The sequence below is a fragment of the Dipodomys merriami genome, unplaced genomic scaffold, assembly GCF_024711535.1.
Source record: "Dipodomys merriami isolate MVZ:Mamm:240054 unplaced genomic scaffold, mDipMer1.0.p SCAF_1, whole genome shotgun sequence".
Lineage (NCBI taxonomy): Eukaryota > Metazoa > Chordata > Mammalia > Rodentia > Heteromyidae > Dipodomys > Dipodomys merriami.
In genome coordinates this window covers 6,994,238-7,018,841 of record NW_027202270.1, presented here as the reverse complement: position 1 = coordinate 7,018,841, position 24,604 = coordinate 6,994,238, and the positions used below count along the sequence as shown (strand labels likewise).

General features: G+C 52.4%; 1 protein-coding gene and 1 long non-coding RNA gene across 5 annotated transcripts; one reads left to right on the top strand and one right to left on the bottom strand.

Moving 5' to 3' along the window:
- Positions 1 to 1,573: 1,573 nt before the first annotated feature.
- LOC138827306 (uncharacterized) lies at positions 1,574 to 10,311 on the top strand. 4 transcript variants are annotated; one of them, XR_011372098.1, is made up of 5 exons: positions 1,574 to 1,629; positions 3,089 to 3,174; positions 3,546 to 3,635; positions 6,633 to 6,733; positions 10,095 to 10,311. It is a non-coding gene; the product is annotated as an uncharacterized lncRNA (long non-coding RNA). The 4 variants fall into 4 exon arrangements; XR_011372047.1 differs by lacking the exon at positions 1,574 to 1,629 and adding an exon at positions 1,942 to 2,057; XR_011372040.1 differs by lacking the exon at positions 1,574 to 1,629 and adding an exon at positions 1,942 to 2,079.
- Positions 10,312 to 12,985: 2,674 nt separating this feature from the next.
- On the bottom strand, positions 12,986 to 24,604 carry Nmur1 (neuromedin U receptor 1). Its single transcript, XM_069999145.1, has 3 exons — positions 24,560 to 24,604; positions 15,783 to 16,674; positions 12,986 to 13,724 (listed from the first exon to the last, which is right to left on the bottom strand). The coding sequence occupies exons 1-3, from the start codon at positions 24,602 to 24,604 to the stop codon at positions 13,426 to 13,428; spliced, it is 1,236 nt and encodes a 411-aa protein (XP_069855246.1). The 3' UTR covers positions 12,986 to 13,425.

Here is a 24,604-nt window from a genome sequence, read left to right as displayed (position 1 = left end):
TTTTTTTTTTTTCTCTCAGTGTGGGGCCTGAACTCTGCGCCTGGGCACTCTCCCTCAGCTCTTTAGCTCAAGCTAGTGCTCTACCACTTGAGCCACAGCGCCATTTCATCTTTTTCTGCTGTGGTGCTGCGGAATCAAAGCCAGGGCCTCATGCATGCAAGGCAAGCACTCTACCACTGAGCCTCCTTCCCAGCCCATCCTTATCTTCTGACATGTCCTTCTCCCCATCTTCATTTTCCTTTGGGGAAAGACTCATTTTCTTCAGTTCACCAGGACTTTGGTCCTCCCGAGGATGGACAAGACCGTTAGGCAAATCACAGGACCTTTAATATCCAGTGGAATGAATATTTTGCCTCTAGTGTTTGCCTCTGCACAAAATTTAGCATTTTAGGATCATCTGAACTTTTCATTTTCATTTGGAATGTTTTACTACACACACACACACACACACACACACACACACACACAAAATCAGAATCTATAGGAAAAGAATAAGTACAGAGCCGGGCGCTGGTGGCTCACGCCTGTTATCCTAGCTACTCAGGAGGCTGAGATCTGAGAATCACGGTTCAAAGCCAGCTCAGGCAGGAAAGTCCATGAGACTCATACCTCCTCTAAACCACTAGAAAACCAGAAGTGGTGCTGTGGCTCAAGCGGTAGAGCACTTGCCTTGCGCTGAAAAGCACAGGGACAGTGCCCAAGCCCAGAGTTCAACAACAACAAAAAGAAATAAAAACAACTCAAGGTTAAAGGAAACTTTAGGAAAAAATCTAGGAATTCCTTTTTCTTATCCTGCTTACTTTTTTTATATTTTAAACCATCTTATTTATTTGGAGCTACTACTAGGGCTTGAACTCAGGGCCTCGGCACTGTCCCTTAGCTTTTTGCTCATTGAGTCACAGCTCCATTTCCAGTTGTGGCTTTTTATAGTAAGTTGGAATTGAGTCTCTCAGATTTGTCTGCCTGGGCTAGCTTAGAACCAGGATCCTCAGGTTTCAACCTCTTGAGTAGCTATAATCACCTGCATGAGTCATCCGTGGGCACTCAGCTTTCAAATCACTTTTTTTTATGGTCCTGGGCCTTGAACTCAGGGCCTGGGCGCTGTCCCTGAGCTTCTTTTGCTCAAGGCTAGCACTCTACCACCTTGAGCCACAGCTTCATTTCCAGTTTTCTGGTGGTTAATTGGAGATGAGTCTCACAGGGACTTTCCTGCCTGGGCTGGCTTTGAACTGTGATGCTCATAACTCAGCCTTCTGAGTAGCTAGGATTGCAGGCGTGAGCCACCAGTGCCTGGCTTAATTTTTTAACAATAGGAAAAAACTGCCACACCACCACCACCTACTCAGGGGGAAGCGCACTGGGCCAATCCAAAGCCTCCTGTAGACACAAAACAGCATGTCACCACCACTCCAGCCTAGACCCCAGGGGCCTGGGGAAGTTCCTCCGCGACCTTTCACTTTTTTTTGTTTTGACAGTACTCTCCTCTCACTCGGCCTTTTCTCCCCCACCTCCCCACTCAAGGCTAGCGCTCTACCACCTGGGCCACAGCTCCACTAACGGCTTTGCTGGTTAACGGATTTTCCTGCCCAAGGTGGCCTCGAACCTACAGCCTTGGATCCTTGGAGCCTTGTGAGTAGCAGACTTCAAAACTCGGCAAGGTGTCTCCAGCCACACTCGGTAGCGGTTTCCACCCCCCGAAGTCCGCAGCGGTGTGCAGCCCCGCCCCAGCCCCCTCGGCCGTCACGCGGGACCCAGTTCACGGTGACCACAGGGAACGCAGCAGCGCGGGAGCGAGCTGGCGTCACCCAGCCCCAGGCGGAAACCGGACCCGACGCTGACGCTCCGCCCCCCGCCCCAGCCTAGCCAACCAGAGCCCGCGCCGTTCCTGGACCAATCCCCAGCCACGACTGCCGGGAGGAAGGCCGTGCGCGAGCCTGGGGACGGGGACTTGAGCGGCGACCTGTCTGCTGCGCAGGCGCCACGCGTGCTGGGTCCGGCGCCCGCTCCTCCACTTTCAGCGGGGTTTCGCGCGTTCGTAGCCGGGGAGAGGGCCCAAGGTTGGCAAAATTGGGGAACCTGGTGAGCTGTCCCACGCCTGACGCTCTCCCAATGGTGGAGTCGTGGGAAACCATCCTTAAGCCCGGCGCCGGTGTTTCAGATCCTAGTTGCTAAGGAGGCCGCGATCTTGAGGATAGAGGTTCGAATCTAGCCTGGGTAGGAAAGTCTGAGAGACTCTTTGTCTCCACTTAACCACCAAAAACCCGGAAGTGGAGGTGTGACTCAAGTAGTAGATCACAAAACAAAAGTTCAAAGACAGCCCCCAGGCCCTGAGTCCAAGCCCCAGGGTTCACACACACACACACACACACACACACACAACCACACACACACACACAGCTGCACACTACCTTGATGTGAGTGATGGGCTCTAGAAGAGGATATATAGGCATTATCTTAATTGTTGGTCAGCCTGGGAAATATGCTCTCTAGGGTTTTAGAATGGAATCTTGTCTCTCAGGGCATTTCTTTGTTCCTGCTCAGGTCTACCTAGCTGCCAACATACACTAACAAACTCACCTCTGCATTTTAGCGAGCTTACTTGGTAACAGAGTCTTAGGTCTGACCCTGGAGCTTTTAACTTGTCAGGTCCAGCCATGAACCTCAAAGAAAACAAAAGGAAGCAAAGGTGAGAAGACAGGAAAGGATTTAATCAACATGGCAATCCTAGAAAGTGGAAGCCTTCCTATTCCATCTTCAGGCTACTGACTTGAGCTTTAGATTTAACTGAAGGAAGAATTGAGTCAGGGAGCCAGAGGTGTGGATAACTAAGCTATCTTGGTGAAAATAGGGTCTGCTTGGTGAATATCTCAGTTCTGGTTATGCAAGGTGGTCTAGAGAAGTAATTGCTGTCAATTGTCCTCGCTTAAGGGGAGCAATCTGACCCCCCATTTCTTCTCCAGGGTACAACCTCATCATAATACATAATTGCTCTGAGATAAGGAAGTATGTGTGTGATAGATTCTGCAGAATTTGCCAATGCTTGCTGATGCTTACCATAAACATGTTTATCCATTCTTGGCATTCCCAGGATCCTAAGTGACTGCAGGACAGAGAGACTGGAGGAAAAGGCTAAAGAGACAAAAAGCCAGAGAAGAACAAAAGGAAGGTAGGGAGGTCAGTAGTCAGTGCCCTTCTTCAAATAAATTCCTACCTTCCAGCCGGGCGCTGGTGGCTCACGCCTGTAATCCTAGCTACTCAGGAGGCTGAGATCTGAGGATCGCGGTTCAAAGCCAGCCCGGGCAGGAGAGACCGTGAGACTCCTATCTCCAATAAAACCACCAGAAAACCAGCAGTGGCGCTGTAGCTCAAGTGATAGAGCGCTCGCTTTGAGCTGAAGAGCTGAGGGACAGCGCCCAGGCCCAGAGTTCAAGCCCCACGACCGACAAAAAAAAAAAAAAAAAAAAAAATTCCTACCTTCCAGCCAGCATTCCATTTCCAAGGGAGTTTAAAGGCTTAATGTCACTTTCAAAAATGACTTCCTGCAGATAGAAGGCTCCATAGGTATCCTGGAATGAACTATTTGACAGATTATCAGGAGGCTGAGATCTGAGGATCGCCGTTCACAGCCAGCTCAGGTAAGGAGGTCTGGGAGACTTTTCTCCAATTAACCACCAGAAAATCGGGAGTGGCTCTGTGGCTCAAGTGGTAGAGTTCTGGCCTTGAGCTGAAGAGCTCAGGGACAGCTCCCAGGCCTAGAGTTCAAGCCCCATGATGAACCCTCTAAAAAAAAAATTACAGGTCAGAAAACTCACTGATGCCTTTAGCACAGAGGTGGGATGTGTGACTTGAACTCAGGTCTTTGCCCTCTTATTTTTTTTCCACTCAAGGCTGGTGCTCTACTACTTGAGTCACACCTCAAGTACTTCTGACTTTTTGTAGTTAATTGGAAAAAACAGTCTTATAGACATGTTCCTGCCCAGACTAACTTTGAACCATGATCCTCAGATCTCAGCCTCCTAAGGAGCTAGAATTACAGATGTGAACCACCAGCACCCAGGGGATGAGACAGTTTAGGTATCACTAGTTTTACATACTCCCAGAGTGATGAACATATCCATAGGCAGAGGTAAGCAGATGTCTGACCCAAAGCTTTGAGATAAAGGTGATGGATGCAAAAATGAAGGCAGGGATACCTGGCTTTTACCCTGTTTTATTAATTTGTGGGCACAAGTTAGGAATCAGCCCCCCCTCCTTATTATTTAAGCAAACGCAGCTTCTAAGTGCTTATTATAAAATTAACAAACTAAAGGAAGACAAGCACTAGATTGTTTTGAATAAGGAAACTTTAAGTTGGTAACATCTCTGAAAATGCAAACTATCCAGTTGGTAAGAAAAATTAACTTTTGGGGGGCTGGGAAGTTGGCTCAGTGGTAGAGCGCTTGCCTGGCATGCCTGAGGCCCTGGGTTCCATTCCTCAGCACCACATAAGCAAAAAGAAAAAAGCCGGAAGTGGTGCTGTGGCTCAAGTGGTAGAGTGCTAGCCTTGAGCTGAAGAGCTGAGGGACAGCACCCAGGCCCAGAGTTCAGGCCTCACGACCGGACCCCCCCCCCAAAAAAAAAAGAAAGAAAAGAAAAGAAAAATTAACTTTTTTGGTTTTGTTTGTGTTTTTCAGCAGTACGGGGGTTGCTTGCTAATCAGGTATTCTAAAGCTTGAGCCATGTCTCCAAGTCTAAAAATTAAGTATTGGTTATAAAATCAGCCATAACAACCTGGATAGGAATATCAATTATAATATTAAAACACAAGGTGAAAAATATGTAAGTGATGGTAAATTTGACTATAAAATTTTGAGATGGAATTATCTCAATAAACATCTAAACTACAAGGAACAAGCTGAGAAGAAATATTCGGTGGGTTTTTTTTTTGTTTTGTTTTGTTTTTTGGGTCCGGTCGTGGGGCCTGAACTCTGGGCCTGGGCGCTGTCCCTCAGCGATTCAGCTCAAGGCTAGCGCTCTACCACTTGAGCCACAGCGCCACTTCTGGCTTTTTTCTTTTTGCTTATGTGGTGCTGAGGAATTGAACCCAGGGCCTCAGGCATGCAAGGCAAGCACTCTACCACTGAGCCACCTTCCCAGCCCAAGAAGAAATATTTGTAACAAACAATTACTCTCCAGGTATTTTAAACAATTTACATTTTCACTAGTTCCCCACAAAATCAAAACTCATGTTTGATGTTCTCATTTTAATCTGGTAGACTTAAAAAAATCACCATTTTATGACAGGCATGGTGGTGCATACCTGTAATCCCAAATTTGGGAGTCTGAGGCAGGTTGGTTGTGAGTAAAGTCTAGATTCGTCTAGTGAATTTGAGGCTAGCAAGATCCTGTCTCACCATTCCAGCTTTGGATGAAAAAGCTACAGGGGCTTGGCACCCATGGCTCACACCTGTAATTCTAGCTACTCAGGAGGCTAAGATCTGAGGATCCAGGTTTGAAGCCAGCCTAGGCAGGAAAGTCTGTGAGACTCTTTCTTTTTTTTTGGGTCCGGTTGTGGGGCCTGAACTCTGGGCCTGGGCGCTGTCCCTCAGCTCTTCAGCTCAAGGCTAGCGCTCTACCACTTGAGCCACAGCTCCACTTCTGGCTTTTTTTCTTTTTGCTTATGTAGTGCTGAGGAATCGAACCCAGGGCCTCATGCATGCAAGGCAAGCACTCTACTGCTGAGCCACCTTCCCAGCCCCAAGACTCTTATCTCCAATTAATCATAAAGAAAAAAAAAGCTGGAAGTGGAGCTGTGGCTCAAGAGGTAGAGCACTAGCCTTGAGCACAATGCCTAGGCCCTAAGTTCAAACTCCAGGACCAGCCCAACAACAACAAAAGACCATTTATTTCAACAACAAAAGACCATTTATTTGTTGAAGAAACTAGGTAATTTGTTCCACAGAATTTGTCCTTATTCCACTGGAGTGGCTGTCACTTTTAGTCCTTCATCCTCAGTGTTTGTATAAACAAGGGTTTAGATCTGAAGGCCTCTTTAGTTCAGTGGTTTGCACACAGGCTTAGGGCTGGGTGCTGTCTGTTTTGTTTCATCCCTTTGGGATTTTTTATTTTCCAGTCCTGGGGCTTGAACTCGGCCTGGGTGCTGTCCCTGAGCGCTTCAGCTCAAGGCAAGTGTTCTGCCACTTAAACTACCGCACCACTTCCAGTTTTCTGGTGGTTAATTGGAGATAACAGTTTCATGAACTTTCCTGTCCAAGCTGGCTTTGAACGGTGATGCTGAGATCTCAGCCTCCTGAGTAGCTAGAATTACAGGTGTGAACCACTGATGTCTGGTTCCCTCTGAGATCTTTACTTGAGGTCAAGTTGTCCCTCCTCCTGGTGCTGAAATCAATCAATTTGGATGCGATCAGTCCATCCATCCATTATACCCACCCCCCTCTCTCCTGGATGGTTGGAGGTAATGTTATTTTAAGGCAATGATTGGAAATAATCTATTATTCGTTAAAGGGGAAGGAGGAATCTTAGATGGAAAAATAATGTGGAATTAAATTGCCAAAATGTCAAACAACAGTGATTAATATGAGTGTTGGGAATAGAAGTGATTTGTTCTGGTCTTTCTCTTCATTTTTTTGCAGTGTAGACAGAACTCTGTGCATGTCTGATGGAGCTGAGACAGACAGGGAGGAGGCAGGAGGGAACGGTCCAGGAAGGGCAGCCAAGGACATCAGGAGGACATGTATGGAACTGCTTGTTTCCTTTGCCTTTAGTCCACTTTACCTCCTGAGGGTCTTCTTTCCCTTTGGGGTTTCTGTGCTCCCCACCCCCATTCAGCTTGAGTGAAACTGTCATGGTTGATGTCCTGGCCTCCAATGGCCCAAACTCAGAAGCCAGTGGGACCCCTTGCTTCACCCCTGCTTTGCCCACACTTGAGGCTAAGGAAGCATCTTCCTTTCTGGGAAGGTCGCCCCCTGCTGGGGAGAGTTGGAGCCAGCATGAGGCAGCAGCCCTGTGGCCTCCTAGGAGGTCCTGTGCTTCCTGCACACTGAGGCCTGCCCCGCCCCTCACTTCCTGTCCTCCTCCCCCAAGGCAGCTTTCCTGTGCAACCTCAGCAGGCCCCCTGTGCGCTTGACTGCCCTTTCTCCCAACCCATCCCATCTCCACCTTCTTTCTCATACCACCTGCTTTACTAGTATTCCTAAAGGCCAGAATGAATCTTCTGGAAGAATCCTCTCCCTTCTCAAGAAAACTCAATTTCAGGCTGGGAAATGTGGCTTAGTGGTAGAGTGCTTGCCTAGCATGCATGAAGCCCTGGGTTCCATTCCTAGTACCACATACACAGAAAAAGCTAGAAGAAGGTGCCAGTGGCTCACACCTGTAATCCTAGCTACTCAGGAGGCTGAGATCTGAGGATTGGGGTTCAAAGCCAACCCGGGCAGGAAAGGCCATGAGACTCTATCTCCAATTAACCACCAGAAAACCAGAAGTGGCTCTGTGGCTCAAGTGGTAGACCTTGTCTTGAGTTGAAGGCTGAGGGACAGCACCCAGGCCCAGAATTCAAGTCCTGTGACCAAAAAAAAAAAAAAAAAAAAAGCTGGAGGTGGCCCTGTGGCTCAAATGGTATAGTCCTAGCCTTAGGTAAAAGAAACTCAGGGACAGTGCTCAGGCCCTGAGTTCAAGTCCCAAGACTGGAAGAAAAGAAAAGAAAAGAACTTAAGTTTTAGCTAGGCACTGGTAGATTGCAACTATAATCCTAGCTACTCAGGAGACTGAGCTCTGAGGACTGTGGTTCAAAGCCAGCTCAGGCAGGAAAGTTCGTGAGACTTTCATCTCCAAGTAGCCAACAAGAAACCAGAAGTGGGGGGCTGGGAAGGTGGCTCAGTGGTAGAGCGCTTGTCTTGCATGCCTGAGGCCCTGGGTTCGATTCCTTAGCACCACATAAAGAAAAAAGCTGGAAGTAGCACTGTGGCTCAAGTGGAAGAGCGTTAGCCTTGAGCTGAAGAGCTGAGGGACAGCGCCCAGGCCCAGAGTTCAGGCCCCACAACCAGACCCCCCCAAAAAAAAAAGAAACCAGAAGTGGGGCACTGTGGCTCACAGTGGTAGAATGCTAACAAAAAAGCTCAGAGACAGAGCCCAAGTCCTGAGTTCAAGCCTTACAATCAACAAAGAGAAAAAGAGAAAGGAGAAAGCAAGCAAGCAAGCAAGAGGAGAGAAAGAGAGAGAGGAGAGAGAGTGAGAGAGCAAGAGAGCGTGCGCCGGGCTAGGAATGTGGCTTAGCCAGAAGTGGCACTGTGGCTCAAGTGGTAGAGATCTAGCCTTGAGCTGAAGAGCTGAGGGACAGCGCCCGGGCCCAGAGTTCAGGCAGGAGGAGGAGGAGGAGGAAGAGAAGGAGGAGAAGGAGGAGGAAGAAGAGGAGGAGGAGGAGGAGGAAGCTATATCCCAGCCCTCTAGTTTCATTAAAAATTAAAATCATCAACAAACAGCTACACATCCCATCTTCCTTTTGTTTAGAATCTTCTCAGAGGGTTGAAGGTGTGGCTTACATTGTTTTGTTTGTTGGTTTGTTTTACTGGTCGTGGGGCCTGAGCTCTGGGCCTGGGCGCTGTCCCTCAGCTCTTCAGCTCAAGGCTAGCGCTGTACCACTTGAGCCACAGCGCCACTTCCGACTTTTTTCTTCTTGCTTATGTGGTGCTGAGGACTGGAACCCAGGGCCTCAGGCAGGCAAGGCAGGCGCTCCACCACTGAGCCACCTTCCCAGCCCTCATATTGAAAATTTTCTAAGTTTAAACCTCTGTACTTTGCGACAAGAAAACGTGTGCATGTCTGCACTGAGGCAGTGGAGTCCTCAGGGGCGAGCAAGGCCTGGACTGCGGCTGCCCTGTTCTGAAGCCTGCCATGGAGCTCGCCAGGCTCCCCACCTGGTGGGAATGGCCTTAACACACAGACTGCACTGGGAGACACCAACTTGTCCGAAAACAAGAATGTACAGTCCACAGGATTTTCTTTACTGCTGGTCCTAGGGCTTGAACTCAGGGCTGGGGCGGGATCCCTGAGCTTCTTTTTGCTTAAGGCTAGGGCTCTATCACTTGGATACAGTACTGCTTCTGGCTTTTTTGATAGTTCATTGGAGATAAGAGCCTCCGGGACTTTCCTGCCTCGGCTGCCTTCTAACCTGGATCTTCTGATCTTAGCCTCCTGAATGGCTAGGATTACAAGCATGAGCCACCAGTGCCTGGTTCCACGGGATTTTCGTGGGGCTTGAACTCAGGGTCTGGGCATTGTCCTTGCTCTGCTTTTGCTCAAGACTAGCACTCTACCACTTGAGCCACAGCACCACTTCAGCTTTTTCTGTTCATGCGGTACTGAGGAATCGAACCCAGGGCTTCATGCATGCTAAGCAAGCACTGGACTACTGAGCCACCTTCCCAGCCCTCCACAGGGTTTTAAGGGCTGAATTCAGAGCTGTAGTTTCCATCTCCAAAGGTGACCAGGGCCTATGTCCTAGGGACCTTGTCACCGATATGCCGGGAGACGCGGGGAGGCGCCCTGGTGTCCACACCGGGCCTTGGCTGCCCCTGCCCGCCTGCCCAGTGCTGCTCCCACAGAGCAGGCCCCTCCCACACCATGGACCAACTCCTTAGGGGACACAGCACCTCTGTCACCGAGCCGGCCTCCCAGAGTCCACAGGGGGCCTTCAGGAACAACCCCAGGGCCTCGTCCCTCCCCCGTCCCCAGCTTGCCAGAGTTGGGCCTTGGACACTCCGCTCTGCTCAGCCTCTTTCCACAACGCTCTTTACTCTGCAGAATTCCTCCCGCCTTCAGCCACTGGCTCTCCCTCCTGCCCGCAGCTCCCCAGTGCCCACTGCCTCCACGCTGTCCCTGCTTGGGGCTCAGACTGTACATTTAGTCAGGAGGAGCTTTATTCTCAGCTTCCCGGGCCGCAAGGTCCAGACTTCTCCCCTGGCCCTCAAATATCCCCTAAGGACTCCTAGCCCCAGAGCCTCTCCCTGTCCCCTCCCCCCTCCTTAGAGGACAGGAGGGATCATGGGAGGGATCAAGGCCTTCTGGTGCCAATATCTGGGAATTTCCCCTGACCACAGCTGGCGTGAGACCCAGCAGACCTCACCCAGGGCTGGGCAAAGCCCCTCAGCACGCAACCCACAAGTCAAATGAATGCAGCCTGGAGCTTGGAAGGAGAATCTACTGGGAAAAGGCAGGAAAGCACTTTAAACATGTGGAAATGCATGCAATGGTAACCTTAGCAGAGCAAAGGAAGGCGTCCTGCTTAGTTTTCCTTTCATCTATCATCCTCTTTCATTAAACATTGTGTGGTAAAATACACATGGGCCATCATGACCTTTATTTTCCCCCTCTGGTGGTACTGGGATTTTGAGCTTGGCATTTAGCCTGCTACACACTTTTCCATTTGAGCCACACTTCTAGCCTTCTTTGCTCTGGTTATTTTTGAAATCTCATTTTTTGCCTAACTGGACTGGACTGTGATCCTCCTATTTACACTTTCCATTGTGGCTAGGATGGCAGATGCCCCCACACCCAGCTCATCTTGACAATGTAAATGGGCCATTCTGTATTACATATATTCATGTTGTTGAACAACCAATCTCCAAAACTTGCAAAACTGAACCTCTACACCCATTAGACAAATCTTTACTCCTCCTTACAGCCCTTGACAAGGGTGGTTTTAATTAATTTACTTATTTTTAGTGCCATAATTAATTTACTTATTATTTTTAGTGCCAGTATTGGGGCTTGAATTCAGAGCCTGGTTGCTGTCCCTGGTTGCTGTTGTTTGTTTTTTATTTTTTGTCCGTCATGGGGCCTGAACTCTGGGCCTGGGCGCTGTCCCTCAGCTCTTCAGCTCAAGGCTAGCACTCTACCACTTGAGCCACAGTGTCACTTCTGGCTTTTTCTGCTTATGTGGTACTGAGGAATCGAACTCAGGGCCTCATGCTTGCGAGGCAAGCACTCTACCACTGAGCCATGTTCCTAGCCCCATTTGTTTTGTTTTGTTTTGCTTAAAACCAGTGCTCTACCTCTTGAGCCACAGCTCCACTTCTAGATTTTTGGTCATTCGGAGATAAGATTATCTTGAACTTTTCCTTTCTGTGCTGGCTTTGAACTTTGGTCCTCAGATCTCAACCTCTTGAGTTGTGAGCCACCAGCAAGCAGCTAATTTTTTTTTTTTTTGGGGGGGGTCCGGTTGTGGGGCCTGAACTCTGGGCCTGGGTGCTGTCCCTCAGCTCTTCAGCTTAAGGCTAGCACTCTACCACTTGAGTCACAGTGTCACTTCTGGCTTTTTTCTTTTTTGCTTATGTGGTGCTAAGGAATCGAACCCAGGGCCTCATGCATGCAAGGCAAGTGTTCTACCACTGAGCCACCTTCCCAGCCCATAGGCTTTTTTCTTTAGTGCTGGTCCTGGGGCCTGAACTCAAGGCCTGGGTGCTATCCCTCAGCTTTTTTTTTTTTTTAATTGTGAAAATACCGTATAGAGGGGTTACAATTACTTTTTTTTTTTTTTTTTTTAACTTAAGGCTAGTATTCTTTCCCTTGAGCCACAGCTCTACTTCCAGCTTTTTACTGATCTGTTGGAGGTAAGTCTCATGGACTTTCCTAGCCAAGCTAGCTTCGAACCATGAGTCTCAGATCTTTTTTTTTTTTTTTTTTTTGGTCTGGTCATGGGTGAACTCTGGGCCTGGGCGCTGTCCCTCAGCTCTTCAGCTCAAGGCTAGCGCTCTACCACTTGAGCCACAGCACCACTTCCGGCTTTTTTCTTTTTGCTTATATGGTGCTGAGGAATCGAACCCAGGGCCTTGCACTTGCAAGGCAAGTACTCTACCACTGAGCCACCTTCCCAGCCCAGAGTCTCAGATCTTAGAATTCCAAGTAGCTGGGATTACAGCTGTGAACCATGTTGCCCAGCAATGCTGGGCTTTTCTCGGGAAGACAGAACTTAGAGATTTAGGGCAGGTTAAGAGAGTCCTGACCGAGTACTGAGTTGTTCCCAGAGCTTCAGGATGGGACAGAATTTCAATTTCATTGAGCTCAGGAGAACTCTAACCACAGACTCATTCCTAGGCCTTTGATTGGTCCACATCTCTTCCTCCAGAGACCTTTGGGCCAATGAGATCCAATCTGCTCACATGGCATCACCTGCTTGTGAAGGGGGCAATGGGCAGGAGGAGCACTCTGCTCTCATGCCAAACCTGTGTGTTCTAGAACATGCATAGTCCCTGCCTTGCATAGCTTGAGGTTGGGGGGCAGGCGGTATGTGGAGGTCAGGAGGAAGCAGGTTGGGAGTGATAAGGATGCAGAGTGTAATTCTGTTGTGTTTATCTAGAGGCGTCAGTTGGTCTCATTATAAGCAATGGCTTTATGCACGCACACAGAGAAAACCACAGCTAGTGACAGGGTGTGACCCTGTGTTAAGGAAAGTGTCAGGGTGCCTGTCGTTTTGCACACAAAGGCAACACCAAGGAAAGCAGGGCAATTTGTTTGCTGCCCTCTCCAGGCACAAGGCTAGGATTAGAACCAGATCTCCTGAGTCTCGGGGCACCTCTGCCACCTGGCAGCTCTAACTGGCACAAATCCCAGAGAAGAATGGGGGCCAGGAAGGCACCAGGTGTCCCAGATACAGAGACAGAGTGGGCCAGAACCTACAGAAGCTCCCAAGCAGCAGGAAGGACATAGTGGCCAGGGAAGGTGGGTTGGAAATTGAGTGGGGAGCGTCTCAGGGGAGATGGCTGAGCCCCAGCTCACTTGGACGGCTCAGCAGGGAGGGGTGGAGCTGGGGGCTGGGGCGTGGCGTGTGGCACAATACAGTGTCGGGTCTTCGTCCCTCCCACGTCCCTCCCACGAAAGACGGGGGTCCGAGGAAAGGTAAGTGCGGTGCTGGCCCGTTCCCCAGCCTCCCTCAGCCCTGGAGACAATCAGACACAGCAGGGAGCCAAATCCAGCAGGTAGAAAACTCGTTTATTCACAGAGAGCAGCCCTTTTTAAAGCCAAAAAGGGCGGGTGGCATGGCAGGGGAGGAAGAGGAACCAATCACTGTCAAGGTCACACCCTATCATTCACCTGAGCCTTCACGGGCTGGTTAGGCACCGATCGGAAGGTCACTTGGGCTTTGCCCACTCTACTCTCTCCCAGGGCCATCTTGGCTGCCCATGTGCTCTACAGTAAATTGGGCTCTGCCCACTCAACCCCTCCCAGCGCCATCTTTGCTGCCCATGTGCTCTACAATACAGGGCATCATGATCAGAGATCAGTCCTCTTCCTCTGTTTCCCTCAAGTTTCAAAAGTGGGGGCTGGGCGCAGGCCAAGGAAGGACTAGGGTGTGTGTGGCCTTTGGGGGAGGCTGCGTGGAAGGCCCCACGCACGGTGCGCCGCTCTAGCCGGCCTCTGTGGAGCCGGCGCTCACAGCGCGCTGCCCGTGGTCGGCCTGCTGAGGCTGTGCGAGCTGCCGCGCCGCGCGTGGCGGTGACACTGCGTGGCGAGGCTCAGGGATTCCCAGAAAGTCTCCCGGAAGCGGCTGGACATGAGGCTGTAGAGCACAGGGTTGGCAGCCGAGCTGAAGTAGAAGAAGACTCCAGAAATAATGTGGATGTACTGGAAGGACAGGAGCAGGCCCTCTGACCAGTGGGACACGAAGCTCCACATGAGGCGTTCCGCGTGGAAGGGAGCCCAGCAGAGGCCAAACACCACAACCAGCACAACTGCAGGGACAGGAAGGGAGGTGTGGCTGGCAGCCAGCGCTGCTCAGCTGCCTTTCCTGAGCTTCTACACTCTTGCTAGCCAACAAGCTGCCCAGCACCCATCTAGAACTTTCTGGAAACTGGCCTGGCCTTGTGCCTTTTGAAGGATGCTTCCATGCCATCTGACTGGGCAACTGGTCTTGTGCCCTCCTCCTGGCCCATAGCCAATGGACCTGATTGGCTACCGCTGGCCAATCAGATGCTCCCCCGTGGAATTTAGAATGGGGGAATGCTTAGCAGTGACTACTGAACTACTCCTATGGCCGACTGCGAGGCTGTAGGACCAGCAGGGCTGAGGCTAGCCCTGCTGATGTGCTCAGAGAGCCAGAGACACAGCAAGGTCATGGAGCCTAAACCCCCCCCCCCCCCCGCCCCCAAGCTCCATCTTCCTTGAGAAACTCTGCCAGCCTTGTCCCTGTCCGCTCCCCAGCAAAGGGCAGCACAGGCTGTCCAGGCCTTCCCCCCTCTTCCCCTTAATTCCTTCTTTCCCTGATCTTAACACACCATGACCTTCCTGGGGTCTTTGCCTCTGGGCCTGATTTAAAAAAATTTTTTTCAGTCATGGGGCTTGAACTGGTGGTCTGGACACTGTCCTGCAGCTGTTTTGCTCAAGGCTAGCATTCTACTACTTTGAGCCATAGCTCCACTTCCAGTTTTCTGGTGGCTCATTGGAGATAATCTCAGGGAAGCGAAAACAGGTGGCTCACGCCTGTAATCCTAACTACTCAGGTGGCTGAGATCTGAGGATCTCTGTTCAAAGCCAGCCCAGGCAGGAAAGTCTATGAGACTCTTTTTTTATTTTTTGGCTTTTCTGGCTTTTTCTGCTTATGTGGTGCTGAGAAATCGAACCCAGAGCCTCACGCATGCAAGGCAAGTACTCTACCACTAAGCCACCTTCAAAACCCTTCTATGGGACTCTTATCTCCAGTAAACCACCAGAAAACTGTGGCCCTGTGGCTCAAGTGGTAGAGTACTAGCTTTGAGCTGAAAAGCTGAAGGACAGAGCCCAGGCCCAGAATGAAGTTGCACAACCAAAAAAAAAAAAAGAAATCTCAGCGATGGGGTGGGAATGTAGCTTAGTTATAGAGTGCTTACTGCTTGTCTAGCATGCATGAAACCCTGGGTTCAATTCCTCAGTACCACATAAACAAAAAAAGCCAGAAGTGGTGCTGTGACTCAAGTGGTAGAGTGCTAGCTTTGAGCAAAAGAAGTTCAGGGACAGCACCCAGGGCCTGAGTTCAAGCCCCAGGACTGGCAAAAAAAAAAAAAAAAAAAAAAAAAGAATCTCAGGGACTTTCCTGCCCAGGCTGGATTTGAATTGTGATCTTCAGATCTCAGCCTCCTGAGTAGCTGGGATTACAGGTATGAGCCACCAATTCCTGACTAGCCATTAATATTTACCTCTGGTATAATTTTCTAATAGGGGCACATAAAAGAGTGCTCAGCCGGGCACCAGTGGCTCACGCCTGTAATCCTAGCTACTCAGGAGGCTGAGATCTGAGGATCACAGTTCAAATCCAGCCCAGGCAGGAAAGTCCATGAGAGTCTTATCTCCAGTAGATAACTTGAAAACCAGAAGTGATGCTGGGCTCAAGCTGTAGAGCACTCACCTTGAGCTGAAGAGCACAAGGACAGTGCCCAGACCCAGAGTTCAAGCCCCACGACTGACCAAAAACAAAAACAAAAAGAGCGCCCACCAGTGCGTGTTTCCTTGGGGATGGGGTTCCTACAAAACCTCCCTCCCTCACTGGACCCCTGGGAGCCCAGCCTCATACCTAGTGCCTGGCTTTTTTATTTTGTTTTTTCGGGGCCTTGGTACTGTCCCTGAGGTCTTTTGCTCAAGGTTAGCACCGCTTTGAGCCACAGTTCCACTTCCGGTTCTCTGGCTGTTCATTGGAGATGAGACTCTCACAGACTTTCCTGCCCCGGCTGGCTTTGAACCATGATCCTCAGATGAGGAGCTAGGCCTATTGGTGTGAGCAGTGGCTGCTTCCCCCACCCCTTTTTGGTCACACTTACCCAGCATCTTGATCACTTGTCTCCGGCCCTTCAGCAGCAGGTGGACCCTCCGAGAACTGGGGGCCCTGGCCTTTCTCCCGTCCTTGGCTGCCTGTTGGAAGAGCTGCAGCCTCTCCCGCCTCAGCCGCAGTCCGATGAGCAGGTAGAGCACGCTGATGGTGGCCATGGGGAGGCCGAAGAAGAGCATCATGGTAGCCTGCACCACCACGCTGTAGACGCGCCGGGGGTGGACCAGCGTGCACAGCGTCGAGTTGGGCACCAGGCCCCGGCAGGGCACGTACAGCTGCTGGAGCCCGTGCAGGCTGGTGTTGGGCAGAGAGCAGAGCACGGCCAGGACCCAGATGACCCCCAGCACCCGACGCACACGAGCCCAGGTCAGCACGGACCTGGCCTTGAGCGGCTGCACCACAGCCACATAGCGCTCCACGCTCAGGGCTGTGATGTTGAGCACTGAGGCCATGCAGACGGTCTCAAAGAGCAGCGTGCGCAGGTAGCAGCCCCCCAGGCCCAGCTGGAAGGGGTAATTGTGCCACATCTCGTACAGCTCCAGGGGCAGCCCCACCAGCAGCACCAGCAGGTCGGACACGGCCAGGCTGAAGAGGTAGAAGTTGGTGGGCGTGCGCATGGCCTTGTGGCGCAGGATGATCACACAGGTCAGCCCGTTGCCCACCGTGCCCACCACGAAGATCAGCAGGTACGTGGCACAGATGGGCCAGGGCGTCTCCATCTGCTGCGGCCCCAGGTACTTGATCCTCAGTGCCTCATCTGTCAGGTTCAAGTCCTCGAGGTCCAGAGGCCCCCTGACTTCACTGCCGTTGCAGGACGCAGGGCTGCTTGTGCCGTCTGCGGACAGGCCTCCCGGGAGGGCCGAGCAATTGGGGCACAGAGGAATCTGAAACAAAGCCAGGAGAACACTCTAGAACACCATAGAGAGAATCTCGGCTCTGTCCTCACTCATCAAACCAAAGATGTTAGCACTAAGATGACCATGATTTTATATCTGCTGAGCAAGAAAAATACCTGTTATCCATTGTGAGGGGCGAGATGATGTCAGAGATTAAAAAAAAAAAATCTTAGAAAGCCGGGCACCTAGGGCTGGGAAGGTGGCTCAGTGGTAGAGCGCTTGCCTTGCATGCCTGAGGCCCTGGGTTCAATTCCTCAGCACCACATAAGCAAAAAGAAAAAAGCCAGAAGTGGCGCTGTGGCTCAAGCGGTAGAGCGCTCGCCTTGAGCTGAAGAGCTGAGGGACAGCGCCCAGGCCCAGAGTTCAGGTCCGCGACCGGAAAAAAAAAAAAAAAAGAAAGCTGGGCGCCTGTGGCTCGGCTCATGCCTGTAATCCTAGCTACTCAGGAGGCTGAGATCTGAGGATCACGGTTCAAAGCCAGCCCAGGCAGGAAAGTCCGTGAAACTCTTATCTCCAATAAACTACCAGAAAACCAGAAGTTGTGCTGTGGCTCAAGTGGTAGAGCGCTAGCCTTGAGCTGAAGAGCTGAGGGACAGAGCCCAGGCCCAGAGTTCAGGCCCCACAACTGATCAAAAAAAAAAAAAAATCTTAGAAATGATCAAACATGGGCATTTGATTGAAATTGGTATGATCTACTGAAACCTTGGCATATAGGACAGATCTTTTTTTTTTTTTTTTTTTTTTTTTTTGTCGGCCGTGGGGCTTGAACTCTGGGCCTGGGCGCTGTCCCTCAGCTCTTCAGCTCAAGGCGAGTAATCTACCACTTGAGCCACAGTGCCATTTCCGGTTTTCTGGTGGTTTATTGGAGATCAGAGTCTCATGGACTTTCCTGCCCAGGCTGGCTTTGAACCTCAATCCTCAGATCTCAGCCTCCTGAGTAGCTAGGATTACAGGTGTGAGCCACCGGTGTGTGGCACTAAAAAATAATTTTGAAGAAAATGAAGGAAGGTTGGCACTGTTCAAAAAGAAGGGTGTCAATACCTGACTTATGTAACTGTTCTTTGCAATCAAAATTCAAAAAATAATAAATATTGATTTATTATTAGATGTTGCACAGAGGGGTTACAATTTCATGTCAGGTAATGAGTACCTACCTTCCTTCCTTCCTTCCTTCCTTCCTTTGAAGCTTCATCTCTTTCCTTTCTTTTCTTCCCTCCCTCCCTCTTCCCTTCTTTCTTTCTTTTCTTCCCTCCCTCCCTCTTCCTTTCTTTCTCTTTCTTTTCTTTCTTTCTTTCTTTCTTTCTTTCTTTCTTTCTTTCTTTCTTTCTTTCTTTCTTTCTTTCTTTCTTTCTTTCTTTCTTTCCGATAATGTCACCCTGACTGCTTTCCCTGAGTTTCCTCCTCACCCACAAGTTAAATAGATCATTTTTCACGTAGTGTGTACTTTACAGCATGATTGGGTTTGTTCACCTTGCTCTCTCCTTTTCTGCACCGCCCCCTTCGCCCTAGCTAAAAGAAGAGGGGAACAACTCAAAGCAAAAACTCAAAGCAAAAATAATCATTACGACAGATATGATCTTTAAATGCAAGTGTTCTAGAAATGACTGCCTGGATTCAAACCCAAACTTCCAACTGAGTTCTGTGTGACTTTTGGTAATGAAAACTTCTGAGGCTTTTTTTTTTTTTTTTTTTTTTTTTTTTTAAGAAAAAACCAGGAACATATACAGGCTCATGCCTGTCTTTTTTTTTTTTTTTTTTTTTATCAGTCCTGGGTTTATACTCAGGGCCTGGGCACTGTCCCTGAGCTTCTTTTGCTCAAGGCTAGCACTCTACCGCTTGAACCACAGCACTATTTATGGCTTTTTCTGCTTATGTAGTACTCAGGAATCAAACCTAGGACTTCATGCACACTAGGCAAGCACTCTACCACTAAGCCACCTTCCCAGACCTTATGCCTGTAATCTTAGCTACTCAAGAGACTGAGAGGAGCTGGGAAGGTGGCTCAGTGGTAGAGCGCTTGCCTTGCGTGCGTGAGGCCCTGGGTTCGATTCCTCAGCACCACATAAGCAAAAAAAAAAAAGCCGGAAGTGGCGCTGTGGCTCAAGTGGTTGAGCGCTAGCCTTGAGCTGAAGAGCTGAGGGACAGCGCCCAGGCCCTGAGTTCAGGCCCCACGACTGGACCCAAAAAAAAAAAAAAAAAAAAAAAAAAAAGAGACTGAGAGTTGGAGGACTGCGGTTCCAAGCTAGTCTAAGGACAGAAAAGTCCCTGAGACTCAATCTCCTATAACCAGCAAAATCTGGGCTGGAGGCATGGCTTAAGTGGTAGAGTACCAACCAGCAAAAAACTGAGCAAGCAATGAGGCCAAGGTGAGTACAAGTCCTTGGTATGGAAAGAATGAGTGGGGGGGGAGGGGGGAGGGAAGGAGGGAAGGAAAGGAAGAAAAGATTTGGGCACTGGTAGGGATCCAGGAGTTTAACAGATAGAGAAATCTGACATAGCTGGGCAATGGTGGCTCACACTTGTCATCCTAGCTGCTCAGGAGGCTGAGATCTGAGGATCATGGTTCAAAGCCAGCCCAGGCAGGAAAGTCTGTAAGACTCTTATCTCCAACTAACGACCAAAAAAGCCAGAAATGGAGCTGTGGCTCAAATAGTAGAGCACCAGCTTTGAATAGAAAGACTCAAGGACAGCAGCCAAGCCCTGAGTTCAAACCCCAGGACCCAGGACCTGCACCACCCCACAAACCCCGCCAAAAAAAAAAAAAAAAAAGGTTTGACACAGAGCCAGACTGACATAGAAGGAGGGGACGGTCACCCAGCAGGGCGAAGGACAGAGGATCCAGCCAAACCCCGGGCGCTGTGCTGGGGTCTGTCCCCTGAGCCAGGTCTAATACTCCTCAGTCTCCTCTGCGGGCTGCGGCTGCTTCCGCCCTGCGCCCCAGCCACGGGTGCGGGGCTGGGATGAGCGGGTGCGGGGTGCGGGGTGCGGGGTGCGGTGCGCGCGGCCCGGCCCCGCGCGGTGGCTCCAACCCCCCCCCCCCCCCGCTCCCCACCACGACGGGTCACCTGCGCCCCCCTGCAGTCCCGGAAAGACGGACGGAGCCTGCGGGACGGCGGTCCCTCAGGGGCGCCGTGGGGTCCTCGGACCACCCACCCCCGCCGGGGACCCCCGGCCCGCCGCCCGCTCCCCTACCATGAGCTGGGCAGCCCGAGGGCCCCGCGGTCCCCGACGGACGGACAGACAGACGGACAGCCAGCGACGACACGCGCCCGAGGCAGCTCTGCCTGCTGATCGCAGCCGCCGGGTCCCCCGCCCTCCCCCTCCCTCCCCGCCCCTTCCCCCCCCCCAGCCCCGACGCCGCCAGGCCAGCCCCGCTGGGTCCCGAACCCTGGCGCAGGGGGGACCTCTGACCTGTCGCCTCCGACCCCATCTCCAGCCCTACCTTCCAGTCGCCCCCACCACGCACGGGCCTCGACCTCCCCCTCCTGAAGCCCACGACGGCCCCGCCCGGTGCCAGGCGCCCCGGCCCCGGCCGCAGCCCCTCTGCGCCCGCGCGGCGGCCCGGGCCCTCGCTGCCGCCCCGCGGCTCCCGGGCGCGTGCCCGCGGGGAAGGGAGCGTCGCTGCCCGCGGGGCTGGGGTGCGCGGCCCCTGCGCCCCCCGGGACACCCCTCGGGACACCCACGGGATGGGCCGACCCCGGAGACGGCCGCGGTGAGGGGCGGGGGCAGAACCCCAGCTGCGCGGGCGGCTGAGCGCTGAGGATCGCGGTTCGAAGCCAGCCCGGCAGGAAAGCCCGGGAGACCCTTATCTCCCACTGATCACAGAAAAAGCCAGGAGCGGCGCTGCGGCTCGGGTGGTAGAGCGCGCGCCGAGCAAGAGGCGCCCAGAGCAAGAGGCGCCCAGGCCCTGAGTTCGAGACGCGGGACTGCCCGCCCCCCGCCCCGTGGCCGGGGTGGTGAGCACCCCGGGATTCTGAGCGGTGTCGTCACTGTCGGGAACACTGAGGTGCCCCCCCCCCCCGCAGGGAGCGCAGGGTTAGACACGAAGGAGCCTTCCCAAGAACTCCACATGTAAACACAGCCGCCCGCTGCGCCGCCCGCTCCCATCCCCAGCCCCAGCCCCAGCCCGCGCCCTCCCGCAGCGCCCCCCCCACACACACTGCCCGGGGCAGCCCACCCGCCCTCCCGGAGGCCCCTGAAGGCTCCCCCACCTGAGGGCCTGTCCTGGCTGTCAGACACAGCATTAAGGGTGCCCCGAGACCAGGCGAAGGAGAAGCATCCCCCTTCCTCCCCCAAAAAACGAAAGCACCAGCCGGGGGCCCGTGAATCACGCCTGGGAGGCTGAGATCTGAGGATCGCGGTTCAAAGCCTGCCGGGGCAGGAAACGCCGTGAGACTCTTATCTCCAATAAACCACCAGAAAACTGGAAGTGGCGCTGTGACTCAAGGGGTAAAGCGCTCACCTTAAGTGAAAGAGCTCAGGGACAGGCCCTGAGTTCAAGCCCCATGCCCCCCACACACACACACGGCAAGTACTCGCCACCATCATGGCTGTAGCCCCCACTCCCGCCCTGTCAAGAGGGGTCCTGAGCCTGAGGTCTGTGTCTCACGCCTGTAATCCTAGCTACTCAGGAGGCTGAGATCTGAGGATCACAATTCAAAGCCAGCCCAGACAGGAAAGTGTGTGAGACTCCTATTTCCAGTGAACCACCAAACAACAGGAAGTGGTGCTGTGGCTCAAGTGGTAGAGCACTCACCTTGAGCTGAAGAGCTCCCAGGCCCAGAGTTCAAGGCCCACGACTGACCAAAACAGAGGGCTCCTAGGAGCCCTGGGCTGGGCCTGCGTTCAAGACAAGCACCAGGGCCTGCACCAGAATCAGAGCCGCTTCCTGTTCCCAGGTCCTCAGGGTGTGGGCTTGATCTCCCAGGCTTGGTGTCAGCCCACAGCACCCCAGCCCTGGCTCTGCAGGAAACTCGTGCAGAGGGCCCTGGGGACCGATGGGAAAGCTCCAGGTCCTGGGGTGTGTGCAGGGCTTCAGGAACTGATTGCACACCTGCCCCCCAGGCTGGATCCAAACTAGAACCCACCTCCCCTGCCTAGAGCTGGCCTGGAACACCTGCCCAGCCCATCCACTTTCCTGTTGATGGGAGATGAAATGTGGAAGATGAGCTTGGGGACACTGAGGGGCTGGGCCCGGGGAACAGCCCGGAGTACCCCGTCATCGGCCACAGAGAATCAGGAGCAGCGATTGTCCAGAACAGAGCAAAACACTTGACACACTCAAGCCATAGTGGACGGCTCAGAATTCTCCAGAAAGCACTAGAAACCAGGAGTCAGGTGTGTGGGAGCTGTCCTGGGTAGAATGTGGAAGGGCATCGCCCCCAGCATGGGGCGGGAAAGCTGAGACAGAAGGAAAGGAGACAGAAGGAATGCTCCGACTTGTGAGCCAGCTGGGCCGGCCGGACCCAGGGCAGCAGCTGGAGAGGCCTGGGGGCCCACTGCTGCCTCTTCTGCCAGAGAGAGGCCTGGGGCTACAGGCCCCGGCCACCTGGGGGGCAGGCGGCCTTCCCCGAGACCTCCCAAGGAGCCCGCAGCTGGGAAGGTGGCTCAGTGGTAGAGCGCTTGCCTTGCATGCATGAGGCCCTGGGTTCAGTTCCTCAGCACCACATAAGCAGAAAAAGCCGGAAAAAGCCGGAAGTGGCGCTGTGGCTCACGTGGTGGTAGAGTGCTAGCCTTGAGCTGAAGAGCTGAGGGACAGCGTTCAAGCTCTGAGTTCAAGCCCCAGGACTGGCCAAAAAGAAAAAAGAAAAAAAAAAGAGCCCACAGCTTTGGGGAACAGGACATTAGGAGTCTCACCTGGGAGCAGGACTAGCCTGGGGCGCTCGGGTACTGACCCGGGGCAGCCCTCCCGCCATGCTGGGACCCTGGCCAGCTCTTCCAGGTGTCCCTGGTGAGCCTGGCACTGAACTACACAGCTTCCCTTCCAGCCAGCAGGACCCTTCCCTTCCACGTGGACTCCAGGAGCCCCTCTTGGGGTCTCCCCAAACCTGAGCATTCTTCGATGTGACTGAGTTAGGTTTCAGAGCAACGCCTCAGCCCTCCACAGCTGACTGGGGTCAAGGCCTGGGGTCTGGTTGACAGAACCGTTAGCACACATGCGCAGGAGAGCACCGGGAGAATGGGCCGCTGCCAGGGCTGAAGCCGATGCCCGACTTACACTGAAGAGCCACTCATACTCCTCTCGGAAGCCACACCTGAGAGCCCCAGGTTTAAACCTCCTCACGCCCGTTTCCACAAGTCAAACAGATGCACCACCAGCCTCCTCTCCAAGTGGAATATTCCAGTTACTCCTGAGATAGTGTATCAGATGGGCTTGCTTGTTTGTTCCAATACTGGAATTCGAATTCAAGGTCTTGCACTGTCCTTTGCTTTTTCACTCTACCACTTGAGCCAAACCTCCACTACCAGCTTTTTGCTGGTTAATTGGAGATAAAAATCTCATAGACTTTTCTGCCCAGGCTGGCTTTGAACCTCAATCCTCAGATCTCAGCCTCCTGAGTAGCTGGGATTACAGCACTCAGCTTATATTTTGTCTTTTTTTTTTTTGTCAGTCGTGGGGCCTGAACTCTGGGCCTGGGCGCTGTCCCTCAGCTCTTCAGCTCAAGGCTAGCACTCTACCACTTGAGCCACAGCGCCACTTCCAGCTTTTTTTCTCTGCTTATGTGGTGCTGAGGAATCAAACCCAGGGCCTCATGCATGTGAGTCAAGCACTCTACCACTGAGCCACCTTCCCAGCCCTTATATTTTGTCTTTAAGATAGGATCTCACGTGAGGAAGAGACTGGGAGAGAGTGAGGGAAGGGAAGATACTGTACGAGAGAGAGAGAGACAGAGAGACAGAGAGAGAGAGAGAGAGAGAGAGAGAGAGAGAGAGACAGAGAGACAGAGACAGAGAGAGAGAGAGACAGAGAGACAGAGAGAGAGAGAGAGAGAGAGAGAGAGAGAGAGAGAGAGAGAGAGAGAGAGAGAGAGAGAGAGAGAGAGAGAGCATGAGTACTTGCGCTCTCGAGCACCAGGTGCCAGTTGCTCACACCTGTAATCCTAGCTACTCAGGAGGCTGAGATCTGAGGATCACAGTTCAAAGCCAGCTGGGGCAGGAAAGTCCGTGAGACTCTTATCTCCAATAAACCACCAGAAAACGGGAAGTGGCTGTGGCTCAAGTGGCGGAGCGCTCGCCTTGAGCTGAAGAGCTGAGGGACAGTGCCCAGGCCCCGAGTTCAAGCCCCTCGACCAACAATATATATATATATATATATTTTTTTTCTTTTCTTCCAAAACAACCAAAGGAATTAACATGGACATTTCCCTCTTATCGCCTAGGAAGAGTGGGAGTAGGAGGAGACGCTGAGGGGCAAGGTGGAGGCAGGTGGGCCCGGGCCCTCCACACATGTCTCCCCTCAGTTCCACAACACTCTCATCTGTTTATGTGAAGTCATCAACAGGGAGAGGGCGGGGCGGGGCAGGGTGGGGGTGGGGGTAGCTCTCGGGAAGAAGGCTCTCAGGCCCACACTGCACCCTGGCATGGAGAAGGGACCCCAGGAGGACTCCAGGCCCCACCCTGCTCCAGGGCCTCTGTCAGGCGAGGTTTCTACAGCAAGGAAGGACAGGCCAGGTCAGGGCAAGGACGGGACCTGGCCAGGCTTTTTGTTGCTTCATTGGAGATAAGAGTCTCACAGATTTGTCTGGCCAGGCTGGCTTCAAACCTCGTTCCTCAGATCTCAGCCTCCTGAAGAATTAGGATTATAGGTGTAAGTCAGCAATGTCCAGCTATTTATCTTTTGCTGGCACCAGGGTTTGATCTCAAGGCCTCTCACTTGTTTATCTTGCTTCTTTGGCTGGTGCTCTCCCTCCTGAGCCAT

What these genes read in the sequence shown, in the direction of transcription:
- Nmur1 (XM_069999145.1), bottom strand. Translation starts at nt 24,604, where the DNA reads ATGGCTCAGGAGGGAGAGCACCAGCCAAAGAAGCAAGATAAACAA. An exon ending in CAAAGAAGCAAGATAAACAA is followed by an intron (nt 16,675 to 24,559) that starts GTGAGAGGCCTT and finishes GCTTTGTTTCAG; the next exon opens with ATTCCTCTGTGCCCCAATTG. An exon ending in ACAAGTGATCAAGATGCTGG is followed by an intron (nt 13,725 to 15,782) that starts GTAAGTGTGACC and finishes CTGTCCCTGCAG; the next exon opens with TTGTGCTGGTTGTGGTGTTT.